The sequence below is a fragment of the Onychostoma macrolepis genome, chromosome 22 (genome assembly GCF_012432095.1).
Source record: "Onychostoma macrolepis isolate SWU-2019 chromosome 22, ASM1243209v1, whole genome shotgun sequence".
In the NCBI taxonomy this organism is placed as follows: Eukaryota; Metazoa; Chordata; class Actinopteri; order Cypriniformes; family Cyprinidae; genus Onychostoma; species Onychostoma macrolepis.
Window position 1 is genome coordinate 9,402,084 of NC_081176.1, and position 20,701 is coordinate 9,422,784.

At 37.2% G+C, this 20,701-nt stretch overlaps 1 protein-coding gene across 6 annotated transcripts in view; it reads left to right on the top strand.

Annotated features, from left to right (window-relative positions):
• LOC131530154 (ribonuclease inhibitor-like) overlaps positions 1–20,701 on the top strand; it is a 67,346-nt gene that overhangs the window by 1,197 nt on the left and 45,448 nt on the right. For 3 of the 6 annotated variants that reach the window (XM_058760286.1, XM_058760291.1, XM_058760290.1), the window contains exons 2-11: positions 2,032–2,212; positions 2,704–2,838; positions 5,537–5,707; positions 6,449–6,622; positions 6,789–6,962; positions 8,931–9,092; positions 12,354–12,527; positions 13,399–13,569; positions 16,164–16,337; positions 20,407–20,580. In XM_058760286.1, coding sequence (XP_058616269.1) covers positions 2,795–2,838; positions 5,537–5,707; positions 6,449–6,622; positions 6,789–6,962; positions 8,931–9,092; positions 12,354–12,527; positions 13,399–13,569; positions 16,164–16,337; positions 20,407–20,580 — 1,418 coding nt within the window. In that variant the 5' untranslated portion in view covers positions 2,032–2,212; positions 2,704–2,794. Of the gene's footprint in view, positions 1–1,958; positions 2,213–2,703; positions 2,839–5,536; positions 5,708–6,448; positions 6,623–6,788; positions 6,963–8,930; positions 9,093–12,353; positions 12,528–13,398; positions 13,570–16,163; positions 16,338–20,406; positions 20,581–20,701 lie in introns of those variants that run through there. The other 3 variants (XM_058760288.1, XM_058760289.1, XM_058760287.1) reach the window with 3 other exon arrangements.

Here is a 20,701-nt window from a genome sequence, read left to right on the forward strand (position 1 = left end):
ACTCTGTCTCTGCAGATTTCACTTCTTCCTGATGCTCTGATGCTCGTCTTCACTTGTAGACTGAAAAAAAAAAAAATCAATTATCTATTATTATTTATCCTTTCATTAATATAAAAGCACAGAAATAAAACGCATACAATGAAAATACACCAAATATAAACAATGTACGAATTTTAAAAGTGAAAGAACCAATGAAGTGAGGTTAACTTAATCTGTTTTATATGTTCTAGTTCTGTGTTTTATATGAAACATGGTTCATCACAGATTAATGAATAAATGCTGTTGTGATGGTTGCAAATGTCACAATAGCTGATCGTGTCGTTTGCTGAAGTCTGTTGATGTAACGGAATCAAAAAGAGAAAATAGATTATAATAATTAATTGTGTTGAATTCCATGAAAGTAGGCTTTGAACTACAGTAAATGAAATAGTGTTTGAGTGCTCCCTGGTGGTTAAAATATTTCAGACGTTTGGTGTTTTGTCCCTGAGCGCCCGCTGTAGTTCATCAGAAAACGAGGGAAGCTACAATGGGTAAAACACATCTTTTTGCTCCCTCCTGTATATTGGTTGTTAAAACACAATGAAAGTAATTAATATAATTTCTATGATTTTAACTGCTTGGTAATGAGTCTATTAAGAGAAAAATATACTGTGTGTTAGATGTTTTGCATGTGTGACGACAGTCATGTATGAACAACTTTGAGAATCCATGTACAACTTGAGCTTTTTTCAAGTCTCAACATAGAACTTGAACTGAACATGAAAAAAAAAAAAGAAGTTTCCTCAAGCTGGCACATAGCAAGAGATACTAAAAGCACACAGACAGTTGGAGCCTTGCTCTTATCTGCATGAATCTTTATTCTTTATTTTCAAATGCTATACAAGAAAGTATTTTTGCAGAACCATGTTAATTGTAGATGAAGATAATTTAGCATGAATTAGAGGTAAGTAATCTGATTTAAAGGGTTAGTTCACCCAAAATATTATATGAAAAATCTCGTTGCAATCCTGTGAGACTTTTGTTCATTTTTGGAACACTAATGAAGATACTTTTTAATGAAATCTGACAGCTATACCTCATTGGATCTTGAAATGGTAGTTGCATAGGCTGACGATGGACGAACAGAAAGCACAGAGATTTCATTAAAAATACTCTTTTATTTGTGTTCCAAAGACGAATGAAAATCTATGGATTTGGAACAGTATGAGGGTGAGTAACTGATGAGAGAATTCACATTTTTGGGTGACCTGTCCTTTTAAATAATATTGTGTTCTCCTATAAGTTAAATGGTGTAAACACTGGAACATTTCACTTGACTGTTGACTGTAAGTCTATAGCAATTGTTATTAATGACAGCCCTGTCTTTGTATTCATTTTTCCCATGTATTTGAAAATGTTTTGTGACCACTGTTTGGTGCAACACCAATATTGTACAAGTACCCGCTCATGTTTTCTTTTTTCTGCCTGTTGCTGTTTAAAACTAAAATGTGTTCCACAATACAAGCATTTTTAATATTGCTTAACACATTGTTAAAATAATTGATGTCATGATATTTTTGTCTTCACATGTTTAAGGCAAACAAAAGCCACTGAATGCACTTTTAAGAATGTTTACATGAGGCAAAAATAAACCATATTCAATTTGTATATATTGTGCTGGATTTATTTGCTACTAAAGATAGGCTTATGCTATAATTGTTATAATAAGTGTAGAAATTTATGCATAACGTATTGTCTGTTTATGGTACAGAAAATAAGGTAAATCTACAGACTTTTCCGTTTTAAAGTTGAAGGAAATGCCCGCAAATTTAACAGAATATGTCATGGTAATTTATTTTTAATTTTTTTACATAATTTGTTTTTACAATGCAACATAATAATGCCATTTTAAACTATAATTATAATAATGAACTAATTTTAAATTGACAATTTATTAGCTCTCCTACACTGTTCACGACAACACAGTTAGAATATAATTTCTTCTTTGTATAAAACCAGAAACGCTATTGTGTGCTTCACATTCCTGTCCAGTTGGTGGCGCTGATGCACAGATCTGTTGTGAACTGGACTCTGTTTTTCTCCGAGATGGAGTCGTATCAGGTGACAAACATCAATCGTGAAGATCTCAGGTGTTTAACAGCGATCACAAACCGAAAGTGTTTTAAAGACTTCTGGATTCTGTTCCTACACAAGATCGTCTGAACTACTGCAAGTAAGTCTGAATACTTTCACGATTACAGTTATTTAGGAGAATGATGAACGGGTTTCAGAGCTATATGAAGCTTGATTTGTTAAGTTATAACTTATACTTGTCGCCGAAGTAACAAACACCGAGAAGTAGAAAGATATTAAAACAAACCGTTTAAAGACGATGCCTGTTAAACCATTTTACAAGTCTGTGACAATGTAGCATTAAGAATAATTATAAAAGGGTTATTTTATGTCGGGTTTTTTTCCATTTTAATACGCGAGGCTGAAAGTATTCTGTGGTCAAATTAATCTTCTTTTAAACTTCTTAATTCTCCGAAAGTTGCTGCAGTAATGTTCATGTAAATAAAGACATGTGTTGTGAGTGATCTGAAGATACTGACACCAATTACATGGCAGTATATTTGCAGCATATTTTATTTTTATATTGATTGTTTGATCTAGTTCTTCTTCTTCATCATGTATTTCTCTGAACTCTCATGATGTTGATCTCAGACAGAGACACATTGTCATGTCCAGGTCCTGATGAGCATCTGATGGTCTTCAGAGACACAAAGATCTCAGTGTTGAGCTGTTCATCTGCAGTATGTCAGAGAAGAGAGGAAAGATGAGTCTCTCACAGAAACAGAGGTAAGACTGAGTCTGCTTTCAGAGAAAACAACAACACACTTCAACAAGCAGTGTTTTCTCTCACTATTGTCATCTCAAATGCTTTGCAAAACAAATGAGAACTTCCTATTAATGTGTTTAGATTGTCACAGGTTAAAAACAGCTTGAGACTTGTTAAATGTCTAATATACAGGAATATTTAGCCTAGTTAAATATGTTTGATTTATCATATATGATAAGCCCTGTACAACCCCAGAATTAAAATGTTTTATATTTTGGGTTCAGGTTGCACATGGTCGATAGAAAATTTAAATAATATGGTAACTTAAGCAAGTCAAAATAATCATGGCAAACTGAAGTGTCTTTTGCTGTAAAGTGTTCGCTCTCTCAATTCAATTCAAATGTGCTTTATTGGCATGACAAAAACTATACATATGAATTGCCAAAGCAACTGCAGCTGGGCTGCTTACAAATAGTGCACATATGTTTTAACAGAAAGAAAAAGAATAATAGTAGTAGTAGTAATAATAATAATGATAATAATATTAAAAAAAAGTATTAAGCATGTAGTGCAAAATTAATTACTAATGTATGTAAATATATAAACTAGAAATAAAAATAAAATAAAATAAGATAAGGGATTAGACCGATTTACAGAAGCAAAATATACATCTAAGTAATATAATTGAGTAATGTGGCATAATATAATCTAGATGTGCTGGAAACATCAGATCAGGGCAGATTGAGTGTTTTCTCTTCTATGGTGACCGGCAGAAACATACTGAGCAGAAAACACACAGCAGTTTTTGTGTTCTCCTCACAGATACGGCAGTTGCTGCACAAATCAAACAGAATTACATCACTCGTTGGCAAACTGAAACACAACAACAGAGTAAAATGCAATGCTATTCGGCCCTAAAGAGAGAGTACAGTATGGCAGGGTATCTGTACACCGTGTCAGATAAGAAACTGAGAAGCACGTTGGCCAGATACAGACTCAGCAGACACAAGCTGATAATAGAGACGGGCAGACACAGAAAAACATGAGCAGAGATTGTGTTCACACTGTGATCTGAATCAGATGGAAACAGAGCTGCTTTTCCTAACAGAATGCTCCAAATACACGGACATACGGACAGTGTTCTATGATAAAATACAGCAGATCCATCAGACATTTAAAACTCTTTCAAACCAGGAGAAATCTGATTTGATTCTGATACTGTGATTCAGAGCATCAGTAGATGTTAATGAAGCATCAGGACTGAAGCTCTGGATCAACTGATGGAGGGGGTTGCTTTTTTTGCTCATCTCTTGGTATTGCAGGACTTTATAATGATATGATTGAGGGTCTCTGAGTTTCAGATGTTTCCAGAATTTAATTGCCCTTTTTTGTATCTTTACAACTAGAGGATTTTTGCCTAATTCTGCACTGCGTGCATTATTTGTTGTGTGCCAGTGCACGTGTAATATATTTTTTACAGAGTTCTGCATGCAGGGTCTCAATTGGATGTTTTTCCCATTTGGTGAAATCTTGATTTGGATTAGTCAGTGGCCCCCACGGCTCACTTACTGATTCTAATATTTTCAGCTAAATTCTAATAGGACTTTCTGTAGGACATTGCCGTTTTATGGCTTAGAAGGCCCTACATGCTTTATCTCTGTTCTGTCACAGCAGGATTAAAGTTTCCTGTGGATGTGATTTTCAAACCCAGGTAGTTGTAGTGTGATGTGTGTTATCTGGTTAGTGCCTAATGTAAATGTGTATTGTGTTCCCTGCAGATCGCTCCAGACTGCTTGTCAGTTCATTGATGTAAATGTTAAATAATGTTGGGCTTAAACAGCAGCTCTGTCTCACTCCACGCTCCTGGGAAACATACCTTGTATGATTGGTGCTGATTTTTACGCCACATTTACTTTGTGTACATTGATTTTATCAGGTCATAGGTTTTACCTCCTATGCCACTTTCAATAAATGTGCCCGCTGACGTGACTTCGAGGATTCTGTTCAAGTCCTCATCGAAGGTGACCCACTCCTTGATATGTTGTATGGCGTCTGTGGAAATGCTCCCTTGGGGTGTAGGTGACTGAGGTGCTGAGAAATTTCCAGCACTATGGGGGCATTGCTCATGTGTGGCTTCTGTAGATTGTTTGGTGCCCTCTTGTGAGTGCTGTGTATGGGGTTTCTGGCCAAATACATCCATGCTAGTCTTTCCTGGAGGTCATCTGTCTCTCCAGCGTCACCATTCTTTCTCGGTTGTCATCCAGACTTTCCTGGAAGTCACTGGGTGTCCAGAGTTTCAGTGGTAACATACATCTTTGGATGCTGCTGCTTCAGTCATTTTGCAATGACTGGAGCCTTTAGCCAGGAGGTTGTGTCATCACATGTTCCATAGTTATTTCTACTCCAATAAGCAGTTCATATTCTTAAACTTCTGCTATAAAGGAGATATACTCTTGCATAACCTCAATGCATAAATTAACCTCAAGACACTCATCAATATAATAGAGCAGCACTTTTAAATATATAACTCATTGCCATTTAATGAGAGAAACCTATTATTCATTTACATATTTCATTGTGTTATTTTAGCATTCTAGTTTGTTTTATCTATTAAATTCTAATATCTGCAGTATATTTACTGTTCATGTAAAAATAATTTAATGTTTTGTATTTAACAAATTACATGTATCTAACTCTGTGATTTTATTTCTTTTGTAGGCTAAATGATTATGACTTAACAGACAAAAGCTGTTCAGCTTTGGCTACAGTTCTTGTATCAGATACCAGTCTGAAAGAGCTGAACATGAGCAATAATAATCTGCAGGATTCAGAAGTGAAGCTGCTCTGCACTGGTCTGAAGAATATAAATTGCAAATTAGAGATACTGAGGTAAGTTTTGTGACAATCCCTAGTATTTGGTTAGAATTCAGATCCACTGTTAATATGGACCTAGATAATTTGCCACAGAACTCAGTGAAATTTGTAGGCTTTAATTCCAGCATGAACTCTACATTCCAGGTCCTACCACAGCATTTCAATGCGGTTTAAGAGTGGACTTATGTTAGGCCATTTCACTGAAGTGAATGCCCACTGCTATGATTGGTTGACAGTTTTGCATATTAATTCAATGCAATATTTATTTGTAAAGCACATTTAAAAACAACCGAAGTTAACCAAAGTGCTGTACAGAATAGAATAAAAATTCAGAAATAAGATTAATCAAATTTTAAAACACAACAATTAAACCAATGATCAAGGGGTATTGAAAGCTAGATAGAATAGATATGTCTGTAGATAAGAAAGATTTCACTTTAAAAAGTTGACAGAGATGAAAACCCTGGTTAAAGTTGAGTTCTGAAACTTACAGGATGTTTTTATAGTACATTGACCTGTTACATGTCAAAAGATCAAGGGAAATTAAATTCAGTTCATGACCCCTTTCAGTAACTGTAAACTGAAGGTTCTCAGGTGAGCTGATGTGTAAAATATTAAAGGTTTCTAGGCCTTTTGCACTTGCACAGTAAACTGACAAGGAACAAAAATAAGTAACTTCTTGGATTAATATTGTAAAGGTAAGTCCTAGAATAGCTCATTAATCAGTTGAATGTTACATTTGCATTTCTATTTTAGACTTTCAGACTGCAGTATCACTGAAGAAGGCTATAAAGCTCTGTCTTCAGCTCTGAGATCAAACCCTTCACACCTGATAGAGCTGGATCTCACAGGAAATGATCCTGGACAATCAGGAGTGAAGGCGCTTGGTGATTTACTACAGGATCCAAACTGTCAACTGAAGACACTGAGGTGAGAGATGATGCTATAATGCAAAATAAATGTAGGTAATTTATTTATAAAAAATATTTCATTATTAAATGAAATCCATCCCTTTCACAGTGTTTCAGAGTCAGTTTCCATCCAAGTTTATTTATGAAATGAAGTTAACTTCATCTTCTGTTTTCTCTTTATGCAGCCTGAATAACAACTGTATCACAGAAGGAGGTTGTCATGTTCTGGCTACAGCTCTAAATTCAAACCCTTCAAATCTGACAGAGCTGGATCTGAGTGAGAATAAACTAGGAAACCCAGGGATGAAGATTATCTTGACTCTGTTTGAAAATGTACAGTGTAGACTGGAAAAGCTGAAGTAAGTATTTTAAAAGTGTATCCCATTAATTACCCAGACTGTAGTGACCCACCACATAAATTTGAAATTATTTTGCCCTTCTCATCAGGACTGCACAATTAATCTAAATAAACTCAGAACTGTGACTTTAGTGCAGTTATCAATTCACAAAAGGCTACAATTGAATTGAATTTTAAGTCTGCAGTGGCACAGTGCATTTGCATGTGAGCAGATCATGAGTTAGTATCAATAAATCTTGTCCTCCAACATTTAGCATCCAGCACACTGGAAAAGTGCCATGTCTTTAAAATTCAAATCTATTGTTGGTTACACTTTATTTCGATAGTCCACTTTAGACATTCTACTAACTATAAGTAACTTTGTAACTACATGTCAACTAATTCTCATTAATTTGCAACTACATGTCTACTAACTCTCAGTAGGGTAGGTTTAGGGTTAGTAGAATAAGTTGATATGTACTTGCAAAGTTTCTAATACTCAGTATGTTGCATGTTGTGGACCCATCAAAATAAAGTGTTAGAAGATATTAAGTGGACAGTCTACTAATACTCTAATGACTGCTAGTTGACATGTAGTTGCAAAGTTACTTATTGTTAATAGAATGTCTAAAGTGGACTATCAAAATAAAGTGTTACCCTATTGTTTTCTATGTGTGTTCAAACACTGGTGGCATCGCTCAAAATCTGTCATTGGCTATTAACTACAACACTGCTCGCATATGGTGCTTTTACACTGCGTGGTACGACTCGGCTTGGAATGGCTCGGTTCGGCTCAGTTTGCATTTCCACTGCAATTTAGTACTGGCTTTAGAGTGGGCGGGATTATCCACATGTCGTTATAGTTGTGCCCTGACTCCTGAAACTTTTTCATTCCGCGTCGCCCCATCAAGCTCTCGCTGGGTCCGTTCCTCGGCCATCAATGAGAAGGAATGTCTGTACTTCCTCAACAGACAACGAAACTTGGTGCGCTCATTCAAAACAGTTGCGTTCGATCCTTTGCTGGCTGTACTAATTTAAATCTAGCGGGTCTGTTGTGTCTCGTGACGCAAGTCCAGTGACTCGGGTAGTGACGATTTTCTCTGGCCAATCAGTGATCGGCAGAGTTTACACGTTACGTTTTGGTAACAGTATGGTTCACTTGGAACCTCGACTGAGGTGGTACTAAAAAAACTGTACCCAGTGAAAAGAAAAAAAAAAAAAGTGAACCGTACCGTGCCTTACCAAGCAGCTAATCACTTTATCAAATGACAGCCTGTCCATTCATCTTTAACATGTTTACCACTAAACATTCATTTTGGACTGAGCTATATTTGTAAATAAATGTGGTTTTATATGATTCATTCAATGATTCAGAATTAATATGAAACACATTCTAATCTAAGATGTGATTTTGATAATCTTGATTTATTTTTGTTTTGGTTAGTAGAAGTTCTAAATGGCTGTTAAATGTAAAAAAAAAAAATAAATAAAAAAAAATTGGCTGGTGAGGGAGTTATTTTGAGCTTATAACATGAATTTGGAAGATTCACTTAATTTTACATTCATGTAATTTCCAATGTTTTTTGGCAGATGTTAACAGATTTCACCAGATTTGTACAACAAAGTGTTTATAAACTGGTTTTAAACCAAACACAGAAACTTAAAGGTCACTATGTAGTTTTCCACCAAAATAAAAGCTTGTGGGCTCAAAATTTGAAAGTAAAGAAATTAATACATAAATATTACAATAGTAAATTTATCATTCCATCCATCAAAACTGAAATCCTTCTCCAAGCTGCTTGTTCTATGTAGTGTTGTAAGTATGGTTTAGGCTGTAAAATACAAAATATTATTATAATTATCAAATTAAATAAAATAACTTCACTGTGTGATTGTCATGCAAATCTCATATTGGTGGATAAAAGTAGAAGCTAAAGCTGCTATTAGCGTAATTGTATGTATAGCTTCATTAGTTTTCTCTCGTCTACAGGTTAAACTGCATCAGTATTACAGATGAAGGTTGTGCTGCTCTGGCATCAGCGTTTAATTCAAACCTCAGAGAGCTGGATCTGAGCAGGAATCAAATAAGAGACTCTGGAGTGACAGAAATCTCCAGTCTGCTGAGAAATTCACAAACACTACAGATACTCAGGTCTGAATTTGGTTAATCTAAACATGAATCAATGTAAAGCTCCGGCTGTAAACTGGCACTGTGTCACAAAGAGTGGGTCAGTATTGTGAAGTTGGTGTAGATGCATTTAGAAAATATTGACAAACCGATTGCATTTTGAGGTGATGGGAAATATTCTAATGGTGTGATTTTATTTAGTCTTACTGCAGTCTGAACGTCTAAAGTATCACTGAAGAAGGTTGTTATTATACAGTTGCAATCAAAATTATTCAACCCCCTTGACCTGCAAGGGATTTTGTTGTGGAGAACAACATTTTATGAAAACAATTCAACAAAGGCATCAGAAAGGCATATTGGAGAAATTGTTAATACACTTTTGAGTGATTCTGAGAAGTTGCTGCGTTAAGCCCAATTTATACTTCTGCGTTGGACCTACGCTGTAGCCTCTACACCGTAAGCTGTGTGTCGGTTTTCATTTATACTTCTGCATCGTCGTCCGCGCCGAAGTGCAGTACACATGCGGAGTGCTAGTCTGCAGTGTCGATGGGCATGTTGCTGGTGTAACCCGCAGTACCACCGCCAAAGCCGAAGAAGCGGCTCGTCGGAGAAGCATTATAGCAGTGACGGCGGCAAATAAATATCAAATCATTATTTAAAACTACAAAAAGGAGACCACAACGGAACAGGAGAAGATGGCATTCTTTCAGTCTCCACAAGGACATGTACCACGGCAGATCAGCATTGTTTGTCGCGGACAACTACTATGTATAATGCTACTATAATAAGACTCTTGTTCTTTGCTTTGTTTTAACAAAGGTGTGACATTAAACTGTATTACAGTGCTCACAAACGCAGACAAAACTTGTACATATGGAGGGAGGGGTTCTAGCAGACCAATCACAGCGCTTGTGGTCTGCGTAGAATTGACGCGCTGTTGGATATTTGGAGAGGTGCACGTCAGGTACGGCGTAGGTTACGGCACAGGCCTGTGCGTCCTTGCGTAGGCTACGGCGTAGGTTCGACGCAGAAGTATAAATTGGGCTTTAATTCAATATATTAGAGAAATGTAGTAGCTCAATGCGTAGAAGATCTTGATTAGGTTAAAACCGAAACCAAGCCATTCACATAATGCAAATTCAGCGCATTTTTAGACGGCCAAATATGACTGCTGCACTCACGTCTCACACAAGAGATGTATAGAAAGCTATGCAAAGTTAAAACAGTTTAAACTTTTCAAAAACATGTCATGAATTTGTGGAGGTTTATTCCTTTTCACTGCGTCTCATATGTTTTTAAAGGCAATCTGTGTGATCGGCGATTCGGCTCTTTGTATTAAGCAATGCATAAATACATGATGCTGTTTTGTTCACAATTGTTTATGCAATTTACGAAATTATTTGATTTGTGAGTTAATATAGATGTAATGCTTTTTTTAAAATCTTTTTTTAACGTTGAAAATTTAATGTGCTGCATTATTTTGCTCATTGCACCCTACTGTGGCCCATTTAATCTGCATATAAAACATTAGAAATTGTTTAATTTTTATTTTGTGTTTGACTGTTAAAACGAAACAAAATATTTGCCATTTGTCTCAAATTGGGTTAATTTAAAAATAGTGGTTCAATTTAAACACTTTTTCTATTGCTCTTTGTTTAAAAAAAAAAAAGGTTATAAAAATGTCAATAATTATCGGTACCGAACGATATGAAACATTATATCGTTGATGCATATTTTTAGCTATATCACCCAGTCCTATGTTCAAAATTATTCAACCCCCAAAAGTCAAATTTTGCACATAATCTTTTATTCTTTAAAACCACCAATACATGCTGCCTGTAAGTGTTTAGAAGCTTCTGGCACCTCTCTACTACAGTCTTGACCCATTCCTCGCCTGGAAAATGTTCCAGATGTGGTTTTCACATTGCCACTGCTTTCTTCAAATTCAACCAGATATTTTCAATGAGAATTAAATCTGGAGACTGAACAGGCCACTCAAGAACATTCTATGACTGATCCCTGAACCAAGCAGAAGTAGATTTGGGTGTATACATTGGGATGGCTGTCCTGCAGGAAAGTCCATTAATCATCAGCTTCAGTCTTTGCACCAAATGCATCAAACTTCTTGTAAAAATGGCCTGATACTTCAAAGAATCCATGATGTCCTTCATACGGTCATGATCACATGATTGCATACAGTAAAGCAACCCCATAGCAGTGTTTTTCTGCTTATGACCATTGCCATTTTTGCAGCAGACACACTGCTGATCCATGGGTCCAATAAGTTCCAGTTTGGTCACATCACTCCATAAAACATTCATCCAGAACTCCACAGATCTGTCCAAATTAATTATAGCAAGTTCAAGTCTGCCTTTTGTTCTTCTTGGTCGAGAGTGGTATCTGGCAGGATGCCTCAATATGAAGGCCATGCTTGTCTAGTGTTCTTCTTACACACTGCATTGAAATGGCTTTCCTCCTTTCGTCGGGTCGTCTTGCAAGTCTTTAGCTGTACATTGCAGGTTTTTCTCAGTTGCGCTGATTAAACATTTTGTGATGTTGTGCTATTTTCTTATTTTTTATTTTTCAACACCCTCAAAGGTTTTCTGTTACAACACATTTTAAGCTAAGGAATAAGGCTGAGAGCTTTTAATGTCTTGGAAATCTTCATATAGCATTAGACTTTCTAAAGAAATACAATTAATATTATTTTTTTTCTCTATAGCTTTTGTGAGATCTCTGACTTTGCCATTTTTGCTACTCAACTTCAGTACATGCATGGGTTAACTGCATATGTATGTGTAACAGCTCATGCTAATTCTGTTTTTAAGAGTTTCTAAAGGCTTAATTGTGTTTTGAGACCATTTTAGTCCCCACCATGCAAATAAGTGAGTTGAATAATTATGACATAGCTCTGTTATTAAAATCTTATAACTCAAATATTACATTATATATTGACTATCACTTTTAATATGCCAGTGAACTGCTATAGATGGAATTTTTATTTTATCCTGGATCTTCAGAAAAGCTTGTATTTGTAAAGTAATGCAGTCTCTGAGGGGTTGAGTAATTTTGATTGCAACTGTAGGTTATAATTGTGGAAAATGAAAATGCAAAAATTGCATTTGTTGTAGTTTGCGTTCACCAATATAGAACCTTACCCAACTATACTGTGAAAAGGGTCCTTTAAGGCCAAAATTCCGTAGTGCATCTTTTTATTTTCTTTAGTCTAGAACATATTCTTCATTATAACACAGATTGTCATACAAGTACTTTTTTTTTAAATAGACTTTCAGACTGCAGTATCACTGAAGAAGGTTATAAAGCTCTGGCTTCAGCTCTGAGATCAAACCCTTCACACCTGATAGAGCTGGATCTCACAGGAAATGATCCTGGACAATCAGGAGTGAAGGAGCTCACTGATTTACTACAGGATCCAAACTGTCAACTGAAGACACTGAGGTAATAGAGATGATTAAGTACTGTCAAATAAATGATATGAATGTGAATTATTTACATTATGTATAAATATTATATTATTTCACTAATTCAGTAAGGTACAGAATTTGTTGCATCAAAAATGATCAAACTTGAAAGATCAGATGCTGCAGCTGCTGTTGTTTTGATGATAAATGTTAACACAGTTTAGTTGTTTTAAAAGTTACAGGTTAATCAGACATTTTGGGTCACTAGATGTGCTGGTATTCAGTAGTGTGGTTCCTCAATTAACATTTATAATTGTTATTGTGGACATTTCAGTGTGACTTATCCTGATTGTTTAAATGCAACTGAATGCACTGTACATTCATTTCAATCAAGCTCAGATTCACAACACTACTACTTACTACAGCAGATCTATAACAGGCCACAAACATGTGATGTGTGTCAGGAGAGGATCAGTGATAATAACACACACACATACACGTCTGAACCTGCAGTTCCTCTCATAATGAGCAGCATTACTGTTACATCAACACAGACATCAGTTAAATAAAACTATCCAGAGATGGTCTAAACCCAGATCATGTTCCCTGTTAGTGGCTCAGCAATCAAGTGTTTGGTGAATTCTGCTATATAATATTAGGAAGAGCCGGCATCAAAAGATCAACAAAATATATGGCTATGAATGCTTAGTGGTCACAAGCTAGAGCCTGAGTTTCTTTTAAATAATTTACTTTTGACTTTTGTCTTTCTTAAATATTTGTATATTTAAATGTTCAACTGTTAAAACCTGAACTAGAGCTTTTCGTTGCAAACAATGTTTGATAATCTTTAAATGTTTTGTGATGCAATGCATATTGAATTGAATCCTGCTTCATCTTCTCTTCTGCAGGTTTTTGGGTCCTGCTGCAGATGAAGCATGTCAGTATGTGACTGGAATTGTGGGTAAAAACCCGTTACTCCTGAGAGAGCTGAATCTGAGTTTACATGATCTAGAAGACACAGGAGCAGATCAGATCGCTGCTCTACTGCAGGATAAACACTGTCAACTCAACACACTGCTGTGAGTATCTTACATCATTTCATATGTTACATGACTAGTAATGTTACAGTAGTTACGCTACAGTAAAGCACTTCATTGTAGTGCTACGGTGATTATCTCTTAAGCGCGCGGTGCGAGTGGGTCATACTGGCTGGGTAACACTTGGTAAATGTTCCTCGTGGTTGTGGGACTTGCTTGCTTCAAGTGGGATTTGTATATCAGCTTGTCAGATTTACACCTCCAGCGTAGTCCCAAAGCAGGTTCCTGCGGGTCCATTTGAATTTGGTTGAGCCACTGATCACTATCTTGAGACTATTTCTGGGGGAAGGTTCCTTATGACTACTGGGACATTGCTTGCCCATTGCCTTAACTCAAAGCCACTGCCATTCAGCAGTTCTCTCAATTTGTTAGCCAATGCTTTGGCCTGTTCAGGAGAAGGGAAGCTCTGGAGCCAATTGTCCACATAGAAGTGCCTTTCGACTGCATCACGGACATCGTCACCTTTTTCACTGTGATCAGTAACGTGCCTTTTGAAGTGCATAAGTTGCACAGCATGGGGAACTGGTAGTTTCAAATGGTAGAACCTGCCATTCGTATATGCTAGGAGGGCTGTCTCTTTTCATATCACGCCACAGGAACTGTAAGAGTGGTCTGTCTTCAGGGAGGAGTCTCGCCTGATGGAACATACCTTTTACATCACTGCTGACAGCTGTGGAATGTTCTCTGAATCGCAGCAGGACACCTAGTATTGAAGATTTCAAGTTGGGGCCAGGCAGGAGCAGTTTATTCAAATTGTTTCCTTGATGGGTAAAGGAACAGTTGAACACAATTCTGGCTTTCTAATTGTGAGTCACCATGTGATGTGGTATAAACCACGACTCTCTGGAGGACTCCCACACTTCTTGACTCACCTTCATGGCATATCCTGAGTTCTCAAGTTTCCGGATTTCTGAGTTGTATGCTGTGGCACGATCTGGGTCTCTGAGGAGGCACTTCTCTGTACTTCGTAGGTTGGCAAGGACTGATGTTGGTGGGGCAAACAAAGTGGGCATGGATTGCACTCTGAAATAAATGAACTTTTCCATGACATTCTAATTTATTGAGATGCACCTGTACATAGCATGTAAACCATTTATATACTCACTGTTTGTTGCACGGACAAATCCACCAAAGCAACAACAACTAGCAACACAGAACTCTCACTGACCGTCACTTCGCTCAAACTAAAATGTCCTCTAACGTATTAGTCTTTGAAGTCATATTAAAGCAGTCCATTAGCGACCTCTACTGGACTGGTTCCTTCAATCCTTTACAAAAGATGGGTTTCATCAAAGAGCTGTAAAAAACGGTTACACTCACTAAATGAATGAATTGCGTTTGTGCCGAACTCTTACAAAGCAAAAACAAACATTCTGCTTCAATCCATGAACGTTTCTCACAGTTAATGTACAAAATCTCAGTCTGATGCATCTGTCACACATGCTGTTGTGAATAATAAAGCAACAGAGTGTCTTCTCATTGGATGAATGAAAATAGGAAGATATAGTGCAATTAACCAGTTTTCTCCAACAATTAAAATGAATGGATGCTAACATTGTCTTCTATGATGTGCAACACAAACACCTGATAAAATCTAAAAAAAAGTAGTCTGGGGTTTCATGACTCTTTAAAACTAACTTCCCATTACCCTCACTGACTGTTACCTTGTTTGTTGCACGTTCATATATTTTTGTATAGTTAATCTGTCTATATTCTATACTGTATATTTTTGGGTAAGGGAGACTTGCAAAGTTAGTTGTTGTGTGGTCTTAACATTTGAAAGTTGTAATGAGTGTTTCTTGTTGCCTATACAGCAGGTCACATACACAACCCAATATTCAATAATTTCAGGTAATAATAATACCAAAAATACACAAACATTTAACTTTTATCCAATAGGACGGAACGGTTTTCATTGTGTTTATTAATGTGTCGTGCAACAGAATAATTCTGTGCTGCTGTGGCAGAACATATTCATAGTGTTTATTGATGCTCATATCATCTCTCTGCCATCAAACCACCAGATTAATGAATGTCTAACACAACCGAACAGAACCGGTCCAGACTGGGCTTTATTCTATGCAGGCATTGGTTCTTCAACCTTACCCATTTAAGATAAATATTACTGTACTTCACATCTACACCCAGACAAACCTACAATTGTATTTAGATGTGCAAAGTTGAATCTGTTTAGCAAAGCTGATCAAGCCACTGGACAGAGCAGAGCGAATGCATTTACGTTGTAGTGATGTGCAGACCAGTATCAATTTGAGCACAAATACATGGCAGTCAGAAATTTTATTTTAGACAATATGCTCAGATTTAGACAAAAGATGAACTGGGAATTATATGACAGAAATAAAAATATATGAAATTACAACCTTTTACACAAGGTTGTTGGGAATTAAAACTTTATTTAACAACTTATTTGTTTTTCTGTTTTGAAGACTATATTGTGGAAACTTATCCATACTGTAGGTATTCGGACACCCTTCCTCTTGCTTTTTTTTTGTTTTATCAAGACATTGACTTTATTAAATAGTTTTCTTGTATCTTCTCTCTTTCTCTTAATTTAGGTTAAGATACTGTCAAATGACAGATGAAGGTTGTTCTGCTGTGACTTCAGCTCTGAAATCAAACCCATCACACCTGAGAGAGCTGGAGCTGAGCTGGAATGAACTAGGAGACTCTGGAGTGAAAAACCTAAGTGATCTACTGATGAACCCACAATGCAAGCTGGAGAAACTAGAGTTAGTATCATTATACTCTACAGCAGTTACAGTGAGATTAAAGTTTACTCTTTAGATTCTTAAAGTCACAAAATCGACAATATTTCGGTGCTTATTATGATCGATTTATCCTGGGACATAATTTATTTCCAAAAATGTGTTGACTCAATCACAGCTGTTCTTAGCAATAACACTCTTTACCGCTCCATCACGTTCAACAACTGCAGCTCCGTATACAGGACCGAACTGAACTCTCAAAAAAAAAAAAGTGCTAACCCATAAATGGTGCTCTTCGCACATGCGCAGGAGATGAAATGTAAAAAAAAAAAAAAAGAGGAGATTAAGTGATTGTATAACTGGTTAACTTAAGAGTTTTAGTTTGAATGACTAAACACTGACAAAACAAGTAAATCATTGTTAAATCCTTTGTCTGTAAGATAGCAAACACCTGTGCTGAGAGCTTTCAGAAGGCCAAGTGCAGATGCCCCCTTTTTTGTCAAGCAGTTAGCTAGCTGATCTTTGGTGGCTGACCACAATATCTACTGAATAGTTCCAGTGTGTAGAAGTTCCTTCATACTGCTGTTTTCTAGGCACAGTCTCTTTTCGGTGACAGATTTTTGTAGATTTGAGAGCATCGAGAAGGGAATGATTGTCTGTTATACACACAATGGGCAAGTTGTTGCATGAGCAGCCACCGGTGGTAATCTGAGTAGAGTGTAGCGAGGAAAACGGCACTGTCAATCCCATTTGCAAGTGCCAAAGTCTCTCCTGCTAAGGTACTCAGTACAACACTCCTGATGCGTTTTGACTGCCAGGATATACAGTATCTCACAGAAGTAAGTACACCCCTCACATTTTTGTAAACATTTTATTATATCTTTTCATGTGACAACACTGAAGAAATGACACTTTGCTACAATGTAAAGTAGTGAGTGTACAGCTTGTATAAGTGTAAATTTTCTGTCCCCTCAAAATAACTCAACACACAGCCATTAATGTCTAAACCGCTTGCCTCAAACGTGGGTACACCCCTAAGTGAAAATGTTCAAATTGGGCCCAATTAGCAATTGTCTCTCCCCGGTGTAATGTGACTGGTTAGTGTTACAAGGTCTCAGGTGTGAATGGGGAGCAGGTATGTTAAATTTGGTGTTATCGCTCTCACTCTATCATACTGGTCACTGGAAGTTAAACATGGCACCTCATGGCAAAGAACTTTCTGAGGATCTGAAAAAAAGAATTGTTGCTCTACATAAAGATGGCGTAGGCTATAAGAAGACTGCCAAGACCCTGAAACTGAGCTGCAGCATGGTGGCCAAGACGATACAGCTGTTTAACAGGACAGGTTCCACTCAGAACAGGCCTCGCCATGGTCGACCAAAGAAGTTGAGTGCATGTGCTCAGCGTCATGTCCATAGGTTGTGTTTGGGAAATAGACGTATGAGTGCTGCCAGCATTGCTGCAGAGGTTGAAGGGGTTGGGGGTCAGCCTGTCAGTGCTCAGACCATACGCCACACACTGCATCAAATTGGTCTGCATGGCTGTCGTCCCAGAAGGAAGTCTCTTCTAAAGATGATGCACAAGAACGCCCGCAAACAGTTTGCTGAAGACAAGCAGACTAAGGACATGGATTATTGGAACCAAGATAAACGTATTTGGTTCAGATCGTGTCAAGCGTGTGTGGCGGCAAACAGGTGAGGAGTACAAAGACAAGTGTGTCTTGCCTACAGTCAAGCATGGTGGTGGGAGTGTCATGGTCTGGGACTGCATGAGTGCTGCTGGCACTAGGGGGGTGAGGGAACCATGAATGCCAAGATGTACTGTGACATACTGAAGCAGAACATGATCCCCTCCCTTCAGAGACTGGGTCGCAGGGCAGTATTCCAACATGATAAAGACCCCAAACACACCTCCAAGACGACCACTGGTAACCTGTGAAGCTCTGGTGAACTCCATGCCCAAGAGGGTTAAGGCAGTGCTGGAAAATAATGATGGCCACACAAAATATTGACACTTTGGGCCCAATTTGGACATTTTCACTTAGGGGTGTACTCACTTTTGTGGCCAGCGGTTTAGACATTAATGGCTGTGTGTTGAGTTATTTTGAAGGGAACAAATTTACACTGTTATACAAGCTGTACACTCACTACTTTACATTGTAGCAAAGTGTCATTTCTTCAGTGTTGTCACATGAAAAGATAATGAAATATTTACAAAAATGTGAGGGGTGTAATCCTGTGAGATACTCTAGGTGAGAATTTTCCATTTTATCCCATAAGCATAATGAAATGTCCACCCTGTGTGCCACCATCTGGAAGGTTTCCCATTAAAGAATCACTGTACGTACACCACTAATTTAAAGGGGTCATAGGATGCTACATGCACTTTTACAAGTAGTTTGAACTGAAATGTGTGTTGGTAGTGTGTACACAATCACCCTATAATGAGATGCAATCGTAAAATGTCAAATAATGTTTGGGGTGATGGATCATAGGGCCTTCAATTGGAGTAAATAAATGAATAAATAACACATGACCGAAACGATAGATATTACTGCAGCCGTGACAAATGCAACAAACTTAATAATACATTTTTGTCACATAGAAAAGCCTCACCCTCACGTCGTTCCAAATGACTTCTTCTGTTGGACACAAAATTGTGTAGAATATTACCAAACCATTTTGGTTACCCTTGATTTCTACTGTATGGACACAAAATTCTTGAATTTCTCAAATTGTGTTCCACCGAAGAAAGAAATTCATACAGGTTTGGAATATGATGGTGAATTATTATTATTATTTTTTTTTTATTTATTTATTTTTTTTTTTTGTAAAGATATGAATAACTGACTAGTAGGATGGTGGTCACAAGAAGTAAAACCATGGTCCTCATTACCATGGTTATATGGATTTTAAAATAAGTAGCCTAATAGGCTAATAAACTATACAATTTGTAGTTAGAAAAAAAAAAAAAACTAAACATGAAGAAACTACAAAACAGCTTATATGAAATTAAAATAGCATATTCCCCAATATGTAATCACAGTAGCATAATACATACATTTCTGCCAGCACATAGGCTATTTATACAGTGTTAATAACTTCAAGTTAAATTACTATGGTGCTGAATTGACAAGCGTATTAGCGTTTTCCAATATACCTCATTGTTGTGGCTGTTTTCAGTCAGCACCAACCTTTCTCATATCACACGACTTTATAACAATTCTGTGTCACATCTGAATGGATCAAGCGACTTGCGCTGTTTATCTTTTATAAATCATGGCAGAAGCACGGCGCACGTTCGTCAGCGCTGTGCGGGAGACTGATCCCACTCTGCTTTGACGTGCGGCTGGCAGTTTCATCGGGGAGCACTGCTTCACGCTTTTGGAGCATTTGCTTTATTTGGTTTTGCATGCGCTGTAATTTAAAACGGCGCCTAATATCGGGGAGGTCTCCTTCGTTTCGGCGTTCGGCCCACTATTTGAATGAAATGTCCCGGTTTTCCCGATGGCCAGGCGATCACGGGGCCCCCCAGACCTCTGTTCCTTATGCACTCTGTCACCCTTTTCCCCCTACTAGCGACGCCCCTGGTCACATGAGATCACAGCAATAGCAAACAACAATTATCCAGCTTTTCATCAAAAATGATTTCCTGACCTGCATTTTTTTTTAAGCTGTTTCACTCAGACATGCATCTCAATAAGAACAAAATATGATCACAAAATGTTGTATTTGTTGACTAATCTTAAAATAAATTTTGATTTATGAAGAGGGTTTTCATGATTTGTTATATTTTAAACTCCATTTTTTGTTATTTTAAAGTGGTTCTATAGTTGATCCTGTATCTTAATTACATTACAAATCGCAAACCTTTTTTTTTTTTTTTTTTTGGTCTGACTAATGATTCTCCAAACTTGAAATGTAACTAGTATCCTCAAATCCTAGTTTTGTTTTTGTTTTAGTTTATGGCTGTGTGATTATTTACATATATTGTTTTCAGGTTTTGGCAGCATTTTATTTATTGCACTGTATGGTGTTTATTCATGATCAATTTAACTCGCGCGTGAACATGTATTTTCTCTTTCTGTCTTCAGTCTGTTTTATTGCAGGATTACAGAGAAACAGTGTCTCATCCTGACTTCAGCTCTGAAATCAAATCCATCACACCTGAGAGAGCTGGAGCTGAGCAGGAATGAACTCGGAGACTCTGGAGTGAAAAACCTCAGTGATCTACTGACGAACCCACAATTCAAGCTGAAGAAACTAGTGTTAGTATCATTATACTCTACAGTAGTTACAGTGTTATTTACTGTTCAGTTTATGTTAAAGCATTGGTCTCAAACTCGATTCCGGGAGGGACACAGCTCTGCACAGTTTTGCTCCAACCCT